This window comes from Sturnira hondurensis, unplaced genomic scaffold (assembly GCF_014824575.4).
Source record: "Sturnira hondurensis isolate 20B ecotype Veracruz unplaced genomic scaffold, ASM1482457v3 Scaffold0001872, whole genome shotgun sequence".
NCBI classification, from domain to species: Eukaryota; Metazoa; Chordata; class Mammalia; order Chiroptera; family Phyllostomidae; genus Sturnira; species Sturnira hondurensis.
The window spans coordinates 23,801,240-23,816,572 of record NW_028074503.1 but is presented as its reverse complement, the minus strand read 5'-3'; the positions used below and the strand labels follow the sequence as shown (position 1 = coordinate 23,816,572).

At 43.2% G+C, this 15,333-nt stretch overlaps 2 protein-coding genes and 4 non-coding genes across 7 annotated transcripts; all 6 read left to right on the top strand.

Moving 5' to 3' along the window:
* On the top strand, positions 1-4,610 carry RPL17 (ribosomal protein L17). The gene is made up of 7 exons (XM_037034054.1): positions 1-37; positions 882-934; positions 1,024-1,064; positions 1,589-1,723; positions 2,419-2,517; positions 3,068-3,259; positions 4,522-4,610. Exons 2-7 carry the CDS (start codon positions 895-897, stop codon positions 4,567-4,569), a joined length of 555 nt encoding a protein of 184 aa, XP_036889949.1. The 5' UTR covers positions 1-37; positions 882-894; the 3' UTR covers positions 4,570-4,610.
* On the top strand, positions 743-808 carry LOC118980741 (small nucleolar RNA SNORD58). The gene has a single exon (XR_005065207.1). It is a non-coding gene; the product is annotated as a small nucleolar RNA SNORD58 (small nucleolar RNA).
* On the top strand, positions 1,149-1,213 carry LOC118980729 (small nucleolar RNA SNORD58). The gene has a single exon (XR_005065204.1). It is a non-coding gene; the product is annotated as a small nucleolar RNA SNORD58 (small nucleolar RNA).
* On the top strand, positions 1,804-1,868 carry LOC118980720 (small nucleolar RNA SNORD58). The gene has a single exon (XR_005065203.1). It is a non-coding gene; the product is annotated as a small nucleolar RNA SNORD58 (small nucleolar RNA).
* Positions 3,311-3,374, top strand: LOC118980736 (small nucleolar RNA SNORD58). The gene has a single exon (XR_005065205.1). It is a non-coding gene; the product is annotated as a small nucleolar RNA SNORD58 (small nucleolar RNA).
* A 1,135-nt stretch (positions 4,611-5,745) lies between the features above and the next one.
* On the top strand, positions 5,746-11,240 carry CUNH18orf32 (chromosome unknown C18orf32 homolog). 2 transcript variants are annotated; one of them, XM_037034074.1, is made up of 3 exons: positions 5,746-5,849; positions 9,554-9,744; positions 10,522-11,240. In XM_037034074.1, the coding sequence occupies exons 2-3, from the start codon at positions 9,580-9,582 to the stop codon at positions 10,585-10,587; spliced, it is 231 nt and encodes a 76-aa protein (XP_036889969.1). In that variant the 5' UTR covers positions 5,746-5,849; positions 9,554-9,579; the 3' UTR covers positions 10,588-11,240. The 2 variants fall into 2 exon arrangements, with proteins under 2 accessions (XP_036889969.1, XP_036889959.1); XM_037034064.1 differs by having other exon boundaries at positions 5,756-5,849; positions 9,557-9,744.
* Positions 11,241-15,333: the final 4,093 nt, after the last annotated feature.

Sequence of the window (15,333 nt, the reverse complement as noted above, 5' to 3'; positions counted from 1 at the left end):
GAGCCTTCGCTCTTCCTCTTCCCGAAAGCGACCAGAGGTGAGTACTTTTTCGGCGTCTCTCCGAGCGTAGAATCCTCCGGTCATCGCCTCCATCCTGGTCTCGAGGGCACCGATCTCGAGGCCCCTGGGAGGAAAAGCCTTGCAGTTACTGATTTTTTGCTGAAGGCGGTGTACCCCTCTACGGGGGGACGTGTCAGAGAGTGCCCAACTTGGCGCCCCGAGGCCTGCGGCCCGAAAAGGGGAGCGATGGGCGAGAATGGGGACTCTGGGCATACGGGCAGCCCGTGGTCTGTGCCGCTTCCCAATCTGGGAGTCCAGTGCCCCGCGGTGAGTGGTGGTCGAATATGCAGCGTGTTTGTGGCCTCAATGAGAGATCATGGCGGGGGAGTGGGGGATAAAGTCGGGTTGAGCCTTGACTCATTTTGCGAGGAGTGTTTCAAATTAGCTACCCTTGAACGTTGGTTAGAGCACAGACGTGTGCAAAGACAGCATTACTTGTGAAGTTGTGTGAGTAAAGGGGGCTTCTGTGGGAAGGGAGCACGTCCAGGGCTGTAGTGGAGCCTCGCCACCGCAGTGCCCCGCGTCTTTTTACGCCTGGAGGATCGGGGGTCGCATCGAAACAGGCCTATTCCCATCCGAAGCGTAAGAAGAGAGGGCCGGTGAAGTCCGTGTCGCTTAGTCTGGTGTCGACACGGGTTGGCGCATGGGGAAAGACAGCCCTGCATGGAGGAAAGGATGGCTGCTGCGATGATGGCATTTCTTAGGACACCTTTGGATTAATCATGAAAACAACTCCTGTCTGAGCAGCTGCCGGCAGCACCAGAGTCGGACTGTAAGCTGCCGGTACATCTGTATTGCCAGTGACTCCCTCTCCTTTCTAGGTGACCTCTGAAGATGGTTCGCTATTCACTTGACCCGGAGAACCCCACAAAATGTAAGTGAACAAGAGTAACATTTCGTATTTTGACCTAAGAGAAACAGTGAAATAACCCAAATTAACCAAAACGTTTTGGGTTTTTTTAGCATGCAAATCGAGAGGTTCAAATCTTCGTGTTCACTTTAAGGTACGTGAATCATAGTCATGTTCTAAGAGTCGTTTTGCGTGTTCCAATGAGATGTTTTTTTTTAAACCATGCTAAAAAAGGTCGCTGCAGTGATGTCAGTCTTAGGACACCTTTGGATTTACCGTGAAAATTACTCGATTCTGAGCAGCCACCCTCTAGACAATGAACATTTGTATGCAGTGACCGCTTTGACGCGGGAGGGGGAAATTGGGTGAAAATACCATACTGGAGAACCTAGTGTGCAGGTCAGGCTATGGGACCTGAATGTTGCTGGAGGTGGTGGGATTAAAAACACCGCCGTGAGTGTTTTGGACTCAGAGGTCCAAAAACAAGTTTTGGGCTCATTGCTCCTGAGGTTCAAACTAAGCCTCCCTGGTTCTTAATAGTTTTTTCCAGCTCCCATGAAAATGGAAAAGTTTTAGCTGTTGGTAAACGTTGACACATTGAGAATCTGATAATTTAATGTTTACTTTACAAATTGTGCTGCTTTCACATGGTAACTGCCAGTTTATATTTATATTTAGAACACTCGTGAAACTGCCCAGGCCATCAAGGGTATGCATATTCGAAAAGCCACCAAGTATCTGAAAGATGTCACTTTAAAGAAGCAGTGTGTCCCATTCCGTCGATACAATGGTGGAGTGGGTAGGTGTGCCCAGGTGAGAATGAGGGGCTGCTATTTGAAAAAGATGCGGTAAGGGGGAGTGAGGACAGCTGAGGTTAATTGAGCTGCTTCTGGTTGCTGTGATGACTCTCTTAGGACACCTTTGGATTAACCGTGAAAAGAACCACGTTCTGAGCAACCTTAAAGTGAACAAAACAATTTTTTTAAGTTATTTATTTATTTATTTTTAGAGGGGGAGAAAAACATCAATGTGTGGTTGCCTCATGCATCCCTTACTGGGGACCTGGCCTGCAACCCAGACATGTGTCCTGACTGGGAACTGAACTGGTGACCTTTGGTTTGCAGGCTGGCACCCAACCCACTGAGCCACACTAGCCAGGGCCAAAACAATGTTTTTCACTTTTGAGGGTATATTTAAAGCTGGGAACAGTGAAATGAGCTTAGAACAGGAGAGCCAAGGCAGGCCTGCTGTGGCTCTTCAGAAAATCAGAAAAGGGGCCCCCGGAGACAGGTTCAGGGGGTTAGCCTAGGAGCTACTGTCCTTGGCTCCCCTGGTTGCAAGTCTCATGGGGCCCCTTAGAGTCGAAGACGTGTGTACCTATGGGGGAGAAGGGAGGGGAAGGAAAGGTGAGGACATGATCCCAGGAAGGAGAGTGCCCCATAAATTAATCTTGATCATAACATTTTATTTAAATCGGGAAATGACTAATAGCCTCTATTTTCTTTCAGGCCAAACAGTGGGGCTGGACCCAGGGTCGGTGGCCCAAAAAGAGTGCTGAGTTTTTGCTGCACATGCTTAAAAATGCAGAGAGTAATGCTGAACTTAAGGTACCCAGAGCATTGAGGTCTTTATATGTATCCAGCTTAGATGGTGGTTCAGCCAGTGTTGCTCTTGTCCAGATTTATTATACAAACAGTAAAACACTATTGCAAAGGAGCAAATATAGTTACCAAAATGGTTGCGTTAGTAATGGTTAATGTGGTTTGTTGCCTACATTCTTAGTGGAAACACATGTTAAATTGTGTGTCTTTAACACTTAGAAGTTAAACTGATGACAACAGAACTGGTTTATCCGACATTGGTCCCTTTTAGCTGCTAGGCCATGCTGACAGAATCTTGTTTATCATCTAAGTCTAGAAATTGACACTACTCTTAAAATGATCTTTAATATCCACTTGGTACTGAGTTTTGGTACTTGGATTTAATTTAAGGAAGGATATTTAGAATGAAGTTGATGAAACTGCTTGAACAAATACGCTATTTGATCTCTTAAGGCTTGCCATTCCAAAATGAGTTCATAAGGCAGGGACTTCATTTTCCAGTGATGGCATTAAGGTAAAGATGTGGCCTGATGCGCTCCCTCTCCCTTCCTCCCAGGGTTTAGATGTGGATTCTCTGGTCATTGAGCACATCCAGGTGAACAAAGCTCCCAAGATGCGGCGCAGAACCTACAGAGCTCACGGGAGGATCAACCCGTACATGAGCTCTCCCTGCCACATTGAGATGATCCTCACCGAGAAAGAGCAGATTGTTCCCAAACCAGAGGAGGAGGTTGCACAGAAGAAAAAGGTAAAGTGCCTAGTCTTGGCTCATCTGCAGTCAGGTGAATTAGATTTGCGGTTGCTGTGATGACCAACTTAGGACACCTTTGGATTAACCGTGAAAGGAAATGATTCTGAGCAACCGGCAGCCTTGTATTTTATTCAGGCTTTCGTGGGTATTCATTTCTTGACTAACAGTGAATAACTTTGTATAACACTATTCAGTATATGGGAACTGTGATTGTCTACTGATAGCCCCACCTTGGTGTCCATAGCCACTTTGAATGCAGCTTGTTCAGAAATAACCCCCCTTAATCTACTAAGCCTATTTCCAGTAAACGGCAATTCAGTGTTTTACTTTGTTGTTGCTTTGTTTTTAAAGAATACCGTATATTTCTGTGTATGATGTGTGCTTTTTGAGGGAAAATAAGAATGCACATTATATATAGATAGTACTGATTCTGTATCTATATAAATGTTTTAAATTCTTTTATTTATGCTTATACATTAAGTGCATATCTTTACGATATCCATATGCAAACTACAATAATATAAAGGACAAGTATCTAAATATAAATAAATATTGAATTAAAAAATTAAAACGAAAGATTTTTTTCTTCTTTTGAAAGTTGGGGCCAAAAATGTGGGTGTGCATTATATATGGGAGTGCATTATACATGGCAAAATACGGTAATTGCCTCATATCACCTTAAGGTGTAGGCTAGAACATAGTGGTTTGATTTACATGTACTGTGAAATGATTGCCACAACAGGTCCTCACAGAGAAGAAAGGGAAAGCCCTGGCCCACTGTGGCTCAGTTGGTGGAGCATCATCCTGCACACCAGAAGACTGCGGGTTTGATCCCCAGTCGGGGTGTGAACAGGAGGCAGCCAGCTGGTCTTTCTCTTCCCCCCCCCCCCCTCTTTGGAGACAATAAACATCCTTGGGTGAGGATTAAAGAAGAAGAAAATGTGAAAAATTAGGTCTTTGTGATAAGAACCCATGATTTACTCTTACTAAACTCCCATGTATCATACAGCATTGTTAGCTATTGTCACTTAAATATCCTCCATCCTTCCTGCCACTGGAATCCTTACCAGCGGGTGTCCCTGCCTTCATTGAGCTTCAGCTAAACTCAGTCCCCGATCACTGTGCCAACAAATGTTGCCTCTGTTGGAGTTATCCATTCTTTCACTGAGCGAAGACCTACTCCTTTAGATGTAATGTGGGTTTGATGTAATGTGGTTTCTTTGGGAAACTTAGTCCTTTTTATTCTTTTCTTTCCCCAGATATCCCAGAAGAAGCTGAAGAAACAAAAGCTTATGGCCCGGGAATAAATTCAGCATAAAATAAACACCTAATAAAAGTAAAAGCAGAATGTTGGTTGTCTTTATTACTAAATAAATTTCAAATGATCACACATGTTTTCTTCTGATTAGAATTAAAAACATTATTTTCCATGTTACTTTTGGTTCATAAACATACTGTTTTGGATGTCTTGCTTTTTTGCACAAGATGGAATTAGAACACGGAAATTCTAAAATTTTTCAGTCACTTTATTGAAATTGAACACAATGCAACGTGCCACGGTGCAGTGGATCTTAGTAATGAGTATTGTTTTGTTACTAAGTTAGAACATTTTAATCATCTGGAAGAGGAGCCTGTGACAGTGTTCAGCTGTCACTCCCATCAATCCTGGGGAACCACTTAACTGGTAGATTGGCTTGTGCTCACACTTAAAGAAATCATAGTATGTGGGCCATTGTCACTGGCTTTGACTTAGCCTAGTGTATTTAGAGCTTATTTGGTTACCGGTGCTGCTTATTGGTGAATAATTTGTATCAATGGAAGATGAGTTGAACACCAGGGTGGTTTTTTTTTTTAAGCCATTACAAATAGTGCTGCTGTGAGCCTGTCAAGCTTTGTGGGTACATTTTCTCTCAAGTATAACCCAAGATGGGACTTGCTGGATCATGGTAACTACCAGATTTTTCAAAGCGGTTGTGCCATTTACAATAAATACCACTAGCTAGATGAGGGAAGCTTCCAGTTCTCCACATCTTCACACACATCTGTTGCAGTGGGAGGAAGTGGCATAGCCATTTTTAAAAGATGTTTTATGCTACTACGGTTGTCTCAGTTCCTTTCCCTTGGCCCCCATCCACCCAGCCAGGTCCCCAACTTAACAGGCATTTCTTAAACCAATAGCCAATGAAAGCTGACAATTCATCCTGCTCTTGAATTTAAGCCCGTTTAGGAGAGTGGATTAGGCACACCTGCATTTGAAAACAGCCCGGCCCCCCTGCAGGTGCACTGCCCATCCCTATGGTGGTGAAGCGACGGTACAGGCGTTATTCCCTGGGTTAAGTTTTGAGTTTTGTTGTAGCATTTGGGGACGGGAAGCGAACCGAGGCGCGGAATAGTGCAGGTATCTAACCGGGCTGGAACCTCACGCCGGCAGCGCCCAGTCGCCCTTTGACGTCACAATACGTCCTGTGTGTCGTCAGGCTGACGCAGAGCGCGTTGATCGGCCCGTTTTGCGGTGCCCATTGGCTCCGCCGCGGCACGTCCCTCCTCCGGAAGCACGGGACTTTGCACTTGGGCTTGGAGGTTGCGGGTGAGTGGGCCCGGGTGGGCTCGGGCGTTAGGCCGGGGGGTGTGGGGCGGGGGTGGGCAGTGGCCTCGGCGGTGTTGGGTTGCGCGCAGGCCCCCGCCCGGCCGCGAGGACCGAGCCGGCCCGCCCGGTGGCGGCTGTCCTGCCCTGGCCCCCTTGTGGCCCGCCTGTGCATTCTGGGGTACCCCACTTCGCCCTCCAACGCGCCCCTGTCGTCCGCCCTCCCTCTCCCTTCGCCGCTCCTTGCGTCTGCGTCACTCACCTGCCTGGCCCCCATTCTGCCTCCCCCTTTGTGTCCGTTTATTCTCTTCTTGGCCTGGATTGTCGGTTTCTTCCCCCTTCTATTATCTTCATCACCATTCGCCCCAACTCCTGTCTTCTCAGTCGTGGTCTGTCTTCACTCAAACAGGCCCCAGTAAAATGATACGCTGACTGGGTTACTTAAAGGGAGGTGGCGTTTCGCACTCTGCCTGCCCCATTTCTGAGCGAGCCTCAGCCTTTTCCTCTCTATTCGATTGTATTGGACTAAGTCGAATGAAAGAAAATTCCTCTCCCACAGTTTTAACTAGTTTCGCTTGATTTGTTGTAGCATCCGAGAAATGGTTTGTAGAAATTAAGTAAAATGATAGTTTTATCGAGTTATCATAGCCATCTTCTAGATCTTTCTAAGCCACAGTTTCCACATGAAGTGAAATAAGTCAGCGAAGAATCATTATGAAGATTAAGAAATGAGATACAGTATCTTCATTTACGAAGAGAGCTAAAATTTTTTTTAAAGCCACAATTATAACAAGACTGATTAGTACAATTTGTTCTTGAGAGTGTATTTAAAACACAGTGCGCACAAAGTAACTTAAAACACCGCAATTACAAGTAGGTAAAAATCTTTATGATGGAGGGGGATTGCCAGTCATTAGCGTAGACTTAGTTGTTTTGGAGAATTAACATAATCATTGCGTTTTTTGGAAGAAGAGACAAAAGACTTGAGATAGGAAACCAGATCCAGAATTCTGGTCTTAGCTGAAGTTACTAGTTACCTTTTTGTGAACTTCGCACAGGTCAGAACTTTTGTTTTTTTTTTTTTAGTAACCACACTTATGTAGCACTTAATAATGCCGACACTCTTCTGAGCTTTGTACGCATAATAATTTATCTAATCCCTGTGAGGTAGGTACTCTTTATTGTCTACATTTTACACATGTGGGAATTAAGGCACAGACTGGTTAGGTAATTTGTCCAGGAACACCGTATAGAAAGTGGGGAGAGCAGGTCTCAAATCCAGGCAGCCGCGGTCAAGTCTGCTCCATTACTGCGTCGTGGTTCCTCTAAGACTGCAACTCCAAACCAGACCACCTCTTAGGTCTCTCCAGATCAGATTCTAAATTTCCATGCCCAAAAATAATGGTTCCTTGAAAAATGATGAAAAAGACTCACCACTCATTTAGCTTTAAAATATTTTGGTAAATTTTTGCCCTGGCTGGTGTGGCTCAGTGGATTGGCCACCGACCTGCGAACCCAGAGGTCACTAGTTCTAGGGTAGATGCCTCAGTTGTGGGCCAGGTCCCCAGTAGTGGGGGTGTGAGAGGCAACTGATCAATGTATCTCTCACACATTGATGTTTCTCTTTCTCTCCCTTCCCTTCTCTCTAAAAATAAATAAATAAAATCTTTTAAAATGTATTTTGGTAAATTCTTAAATTGCTATTTTAATTTGAATAAGAGACCTTTTTAAAGAATCCAGTTATATGACTTCTTTGTAAAATAGCTGGTTGTTCATTGGTGTACATTTGGGTTTTTGTTTCTAGCTCTTGAAATTCACTTCAGAGTCGTTAACATTGAGTTGTCTGTGCCGTCATTTACCTGTATCCTGAATAAGTTTAGGTTGCTGTAGTGCAGACGTGATGCCCACTCATTTGAGAGTACATAATACTTCATGTACAAGATTTTGAAAATAAATTTTAACATCCTGAATTACTTGCTTTATTCAGTGTTCTGAAGCTTCTTAGTTTGTCAAGCTACTCTAAGGGATTAAAAACTCTTATAAATCTCCCTGACCAGTGTGGCTCAGTTGGTTGGAGTGTTGTCCTGTAAACTGAAAGGTTGCCAGTTCGATTCCCGGTTGGGGCACATCCAGATTGTGGTTTGGTCCTATCAGAGGGTGTGCAAGAGGCACATCTATGTTTCTCTCTCCCCCCCCTTTCCTTCTCTTTAAAGTCAATAAGTGTGTACTCGGATGAGGATTAAAAAGAAACCCTTGTAAATTTAAGAAGTTTTTGGTTTAATAGGATAGTATATTGTGGAAGTAGGATTCATTCTTGTTTAAGAAATTTTGAGAAATTCCAAGGTGATTTCTAATTATCAAGAAAATTAGATACCTTAAGTATCTAATTGGAAATTAGATACCTTGGAAATAATTTAGTTATTATAATCATACTAAATAAATTTTCTATTACATTGTATACCTTCATTGCCATTAAAAAGAAAAGGCAGTTGAATCAAGGAAGAATTGCTGCCTGTGAAAGACCAGCCGCTTTGCAGCCCAGGGATAGGTCTTCCGAAGTGATAACTTAGTTTACTTGGACGTAGAGTAAACTTAGTTTACTTTGGAAGACCTAGTGATAGGTCTTCCAAAGTGATAACTTAGTTTACTCTCACAAGATATGCCCATTTGGCAAATGGGCAGGGGAAATGGGCAAATGGGTAGGTTTGGCTAATCAATATTGCCCGTCTTTGAAGGTGATTAGGCCATTATACTCACACCAAACTGGAGCATGAGTCATAATTACCAAGTTTTTTAGTGCTTCGTGCCTTCCTTTGCTTTATGTGTCAGTTCAGATGGCAAGGGTACCCAACCTCAACTGGGTTTTGCATTAAATGGGTTTCTGTACAGCTGTCCCTCAGTATCCTCAAGGGGTTGGCTCCAGGACACCCCGCCGCCATCCCTACCCCCATGCAAATCCCGGATGTTCCAGTCCCCTGTATAAAATGATAAAGTATTTGTGAATAGATGGACATATGCCTATGCATCACTCCATTTGCAGATATTCAGTGAAGTGCTCTGTGCATGACAGACTCAAGTTTGGCTTTTTAGAATTTTTTTCAAATGTTTTTAATTTGGGATTGGTTGACTCCATAGATATAAAACCTGGGAATGCAGAGGGCCAACCATATATGCAAAACGTTGGACTCCCTAGCACCTAGCAGATGTTAGTGGTATCTTTCCTTTATTGATAAATTTATAGTTGGGCATAGTGATTGGAGACGTTTGGAGGCAGGAAACTCACTATTATTTTCATGCCTACCACCTTTTATTCCTTTACCTTGTAGATAGCAGCATTTTTTTGTAATTTTATTTTATTTAGATTTTATTTATCTTTAGAAGAGAAGGGAAGGAGAGAGAGAGAGAAATGTCAATGTATGGTTGCTTCTCATGCGTCCCCTGCTGGGAACTGGCCTGCAACCCAGGCATGTGCCCTGACTGGGAATCGAGCCTCGATCTTTTGGTTCACAGGCCCACGCTCAATCCACTGAGCTACACCAGCCAGGGCTAGATAGCAGCATTTAAAAAAGATTATTGCTTTTAGCTAATAGTATGATCTCAGTTTTTCATTCAATATAGAAATACTCCTTTCAAAGATCTTAATCTAGGTAAGTTCCTGCAGTCATCAATCTGTGGTGAACTAACTTGTTTTTCTTTGTGTCCTTCAGCAGTTCAGGAGCCCCCACCAGGGACAATGGTGTGCATCCCCTGTATCATCATTCCGGTTCTGCTCTGGGTCTACAAAAAGTTCCTGGAGCCATACATGTACCCTCTGATTTCCCCCTTTGTTAGTCGTATGTGGCCTAGAAAGGCGGTACAGGAACCCAATGATAAAAGCCAAGACAAAGTAGACTACAAGGTAAGAACCTTAAAATGCCTCAAATAAGAAAGGGTGGGTGAAGGGGGAGGTACAATCAGGTGAAATAAATACTTGGCTTTCGGGAAGGCAGGTTCTTGGAACCAGAAGCTTCATCGATGTGTTTAATTTCCTTCTTTTTAAAAATAAGGGGTTTTGGCTGCTTGATTTTTTTTTTAACTGACTAACATTTGGTTTAAACTAAGGCTTTAAACTCAACTTCTGATTAATACATTTGTGCCTTGCCTTATGGCCAAGATAGTAACCAGTATTTACTGGCTGGTGAGAATAATAATTAAATAGCTGATGGATGAGAAGAGATGATATGAAAATAAGCCAGTTTCCATAACTGATAACTTTGGTAGAGGACTTAATCGGAAGGATCATAGAGAGTTTTTTAATTAAGTTTTTAAAATGAACTTTAAGACAACAGGTTGTCTTCAGCATCGGTGCTTGGTTATGTTCAGCTTCAGTTGTGTTCAGCTGCACTGCGGGGGGTGTCCAGCCCGCGGCCCAGGGTGGCTGTGAGTGCGGCCTGACCCCAAATCGTACATTTACGTGAAGCCTTGTTTTCGCTCATCTGTTTTTGTTAGTGTTTGTGTATTTCATGTGTGGCCCAGAGACACCAAAAGGGTGGACACCCCTGCATGATCCTGCACATTTCTAGAAGCAGAGGGTTTTTTTTTTCATTCTGAAGTTTGTGAGCTGTTTCAAAGAGAATACCCTCTTATGATGATATCTTTTTGTTGTAATAATCTCTAAAATGTTTTTTCATTTTAGGGTGGAGACATAAATGGATTACCAGCCAAAGGACCAATAGAAGTCTCTGATAAAAAGAAAGACTGAAGTGACTATCCCCGAGGACCTCATTGTTTTCCAAATGGACCTAATAATTTGAAGCACCTTCTTTGTTATTGTCTCCAACGTTTTCCCTTAGACCAGAATTCAGGGTAGATAGTTTAGATGTTTACCTGATACTAATCAGAAAATACATGGTATTTATATTTAAAATGTATTTAGTTATATTTAATGACCTCACTTCTGAGTTCCTTTCTCATTACAGAAGCTTTCTTTCCTATTGCTGCAGTTTGAATAATATGAATAAATAGAAAGTTTATGCCAGACACTGTTACTAAATCAGTACCTAAACATCCTTAGGCTTCTAGATTTTGTTCAGGCTCTTTGAATTTAAGTAGAGAGAGTATATTGATACCGTAAGGCAGTTCAATGAGACTGTGGCGAAATGAAAGGGAGGTTTTGGAGATGATAATGACTTGTCATGTAAGGTTAAAATTACTGCCCGACATGGTGGAGCCCCTTATCTGTGAGAATGGTAATTTCTGATTATTAAGCTGAAGAAATAGCAAAGACAAGAAATAGAAAAAAAATTTTTGAAAAAATGGGACACCTTTAACATAAATGTCTAATGCATATTATAAAATTCTAATCTTTGTTGCATTCCTTCTGTTCCTACAAAATGTATTAAATAATTCAGTTTAGCTGTGGTTGTTTTTTTCTCTTAAGTGTAAATTATTTAAAAAGGGACTTTTTTTTTAACCACATCAGAAAGCAGAATTTATGATAGTGTGATGGTATCTGATAGTTCTGAGATGACAATGTTTTTTTTAAAGAATAGATTGTGTCACTTATTCACTGTTATCAAGACACTGCACAGCTCAGTGGTTCTCAACAACAGTGGTGTGACCGTGCCGTTTTTTGCCGGTCTGGGCCTTTACATGTGCGTGGCCTTTCACCCCTGGGCTGCTTCACTTCATGGACCTGTAAGTGTTTGGAGACAGTGAGCCATATCATTGTAACCTATTCATTTATTCCCCTGAGGCATGGAGAGTTTGGAAGGGACTTCTGCCTCGGGGTCCCCAGTGAAGCCCTGGGGTCCTACCCAAAGCTCTGTTAAGTTCTGTGTCTGATCAAGTCACTGATTCACCCTGGACTTCATTCGATAGAAATCAGTAGGTTTCAGCTTTCCTGCCTCAACCTACCTGAGGGATCAGGTGAGTTCCCTTTAGCAACTAAATTCAGTTAGATTTTGTTTGTTATTTAAGGTGTAAAAACTATACTATAAAAATAGCACATGTTCACAGTAAAACAATGCAACAAAGTTAAATGAAAAGTTAATATTATTTTACTAGTCTTATTCCCTTATTCCAGCTATACAAATGTAACCACTATTAGTTGGTTTTTTTATTCCTCAACAGAGGATATGTTTAGTGATTCCTGAGAGAGTGGAAGGGCGAGAGAGAGTGAGAACATCCACATGAGAGAGAAACATCAATTGGTTGCCTTTTGTAGGTGTCCTGACCGCGAATCAAACACACAACATGGTATGTGCCCCGACTGGGAGTCGAACCCACAACTTTTCGATGCGTGGGGCGACACTCCAACCAACCAAACCACCCAGCCAGGGCTACTATTAGTCGTTTTGTACGACTAATTTCTACTATTAGCCTCCAGCAACTTTCTTAAAATTCATGTTTTTACTGAGTACATCATGTTTGAAAATCACAATATTGCAGATATATGATGTCCACACTCCCTTAGGCCCCAAAGGCTTTTGGTTAAGTCCTCCATCAGTGTTTATGGATTATGAGCTGCTTCCATTTGCCACTAAATCCCTGCTCCTTTCACCCTACCCTGCTGCCCAAGAAAGGTGCATGGACGGCATCAACAGGCTTCCTGTGGCCTCTGGAGTCTGTTGGGTTTGACCAGTGGCATCTGCAGCAGCAATGGGAAGGAGTGAGGGAGGGGTGTTTATTCCCTTGGCTATGTCCCTTCGAGGCCTCCAGACCGAGTGTGTTCCTCAGAGTAGATCCACTTCACGGTGGCCCACTCACTCCACATGCCTCCATCTAGTTTCCACCGACCTCTCTCGGCCTTTTGGGGTGGGGTGGGGGGATGGTAACACCTCTCAATACTGGCTCTGGGTCACTGCTTTATCTGGGTACCATGTGGTTTCTGGAACACTGGCTAACAATGAGCATAGGTACTGCCTACCACATAGATTATATGTGTTCTGGTAGCTTTCTCTGTCAGGCAGTGTTGCTTTCTGGGGTTAATGACCTTGACTGGCTGATGCCCAGCATCAGTATTTGGGACTTTTCCTTAGCTGCTCCCATGTTGGGGCTCTTGTTTTCTGAATCCCAACCTTATACCTTTGTCTTTCTTGGTTTACTCCTTATTTATTTATTTTTTTGGTAGTACACCAGTTTTCTAATTCAATACTGTTAAGAGTTTGTGTATTAACAGAGTTTGAGGATAATTTTTGTAAAGATCCCCCAGGTCACTCCAGGTCATTTAAATCCACCTTCCCTGAGAATTGCAGGTCTTCTAAGGCCTTTTCCACTTCCTCTTTTTTTTTTAGAATTTTTATTTATTTTTAGAGGGAGAGAAACATCAATTGGTTGCCTCTTATAAACACTCCAACCATGGATGGAACCTACAACCCTGACATGTGTCCTGACCGTGAATGGAACCTGTGGAAACGTGAATCGAACCTGAGGAAAACTTTCTCTCTGTAGGACAATGCCCAACCAACTGAGCCGCACTGGTCAGGGGCCCTTTCCACCTCTCTCTCTCTCTCTCTCTCTCTCTCAAGTACTGGTTCCCAATCGTGTATTTTACATACCAGGAATATGTTGAAAAGCTGTAATGTTTCCATGAAAGACGACATTTTGATGTAATGTTTCCATGAAAGACGACATTTTGACACCAAAAGAGTGAAAAAGAACTTTAGGATAAAGGATAACAGTAGTCCATTTGTTTGAGTAAGTTTATGAAAGATATTTTTATGAAAAATTCACTACTTTGTCCGTATTTTTCTTTTTTCTTTCCTACAATCTGTCACTGCACATTTCAGGGTTGCCTTTCTTGTAAGAGTTACTGCCCGTTAAACATGTTGGTGCTGAGCAAAGGTATTTCACGCACGTGATCTTACCTGATCCCTTATAAAACTTTGAAATACTGTCAAACAACATCAAAGAATCTAAATATGTTACCCGGAAAGTCTAGGATGTCAAAGCCATACTTTCATGTTGTCTGAAAGTACTGACCACCCGCAAGGCAGTCACAGCTGTTGACACCTGTGAGTAAGACCTTAGTGGGAAGAACTGGGCAGAAATGGGGAGAGGGGGCTTTGGACTAATCGCTGATGATGGATTTGTCTTACAGTTTTAACTTTGCTCACTTTGCAGTATGACTCTTTAACCTGCCTAGTTTTCAATAACTTATTTTTGCCTTAGTTAATTTTAACTGCATTTCCTGCCTCTTTGTGAGACAGGCGCATTTTTGTAGGTACTTATTCAAAGTTCACCTGAGAGACTCTGGTTTTGTCACTTTGTTGTTGTTTTTCATTATTACGCTGCTTTTCTAGTCAACGGGTGAGTCAGCACTTCCACAAAGTGGCCACCACCGATGTTTTGATCTAACAGACCGATAGAATTGAGAAGAAATTTTAACCACTAATTTTAAGCCTCCCGAGCTCTGAAGCTAAATTTCCTGGGTTCACTCCAAATCAGAAGGAAGGATGGGAAGGAAGTTCCCTTGGGGTTTCCTCCCCAGGTTGCTACTGGCTGTTCATTCCTCAAAGCCATGTTCATTTGCATGGCAGCAGCTCCTTAGGGAAGAGGCAGAGGCGGTGGACAAACTCGTCTAAGGGAAGGAAGAGGTTGACATTGAGAAGAACTGTAATGAACTGTGAGGGGCCAGTGTGTAACAGCCGCCACAAAATACACTTAACACTCCAAATACTAAGCTTATATGGACCTTCAGGTGCATCCAGCCCAACCCTCTCATTTCTACAAAGGGCAGAAGGTGTTTAAAGACATTGCCAGGATGCTGGAGAAAGACGAGAGTGGCGTCCCCTGCAGGGCCCCTGCGTGAGTTTGTGCTGGGTGTGCGTTGCCATGTGCAGAGGGCATCCCTCCCGTGGATAGCGATGTAAACGATGCCTGTAGACCCATACGGCGCTGCACACCCTCTGCCATACACAGGTTCTGCTGCTTGCAGTTCGGCAAGTGAAGCTTCTTACTTCCTTAGTGTATTCATTGTGTGTTGCTGCAGAACAAGCAACAGAAAACTTAGTGGCATAAAACAACGCAAATTGTCTCATGGTTTCGATAGGTCAGAAACCATGAGGGGTTGGTATGGCTGCATTCTCTGCTCAGGATTTCCCTGGGCCGAAATGAGGATGTTGTCTGAGTGGGTCTGCAGTTCTCATCTGGGCTTCCAAGCTCACTGGTCGTGAGCAGGATTCATTTCCTTGAGGTTGCAGGACTGGAGTGTCTCTCTTTTCCCCCTGGGGGGTGGGGGGAGCCAGGGGGGTGGCTCTCAGCTCCTGCAGGCTGCCTGCTGTTCTTGGCATTTGGCCCCAGTGGGCAGCTCACCCAGATTTTCACTTCTTTCCAGGGCATCCAGAGCACATCTTTGACATCTATCTAATCAAGATGAGATGAACAGGGAAGGTTCTCTGCGTTTAAGTGCTCAGAGACCTACTTACATAATCTCTCTGTTCTAAGGTCAACTAAATTGTGACCTTAATTATAATTGCAAAATCCCTTCTTAGAAATTCACTTTTTT

Bases quoted from the DNA above. Each gene is read 5' to 3' on its own strand.
- RPL17 (XM_037034054.1), top strand. From the start codon at position 895: ATGGTTCGCTATTCACTTGACCCGGAGAACCCCACAAAAT. The intron at 2,518-3,067 runs GTACCCAGAGCA...CCTTCCTCCCAG, and splicing joins AGAGTAATGCTGAACTTAAG to GGTTTAGATGTGGATTCTCT. The intron at 3,260-4,521 runs GTAAAGTGCCTA...TTCTTTCCCCAG, and splicing joins AGGTTGCACAGAAGAAAAAG to ATATCCCAGAAGAAGCTGAA.
- CUNH18orf32 (XM_037034074.1), top strand. From the start codon at position 9,580: ATGGTGTGCATCCCCTGTATCATCATTCCGGTTCTGCTCTGGGTCTAC. The intron at 9,745-10,521 runs GTAAGAACCTTA...TTTTCATTTTAG, and splicing joins AAGACAAAGTAGACTACAAG to GGTGGAGACATAAATGGATT.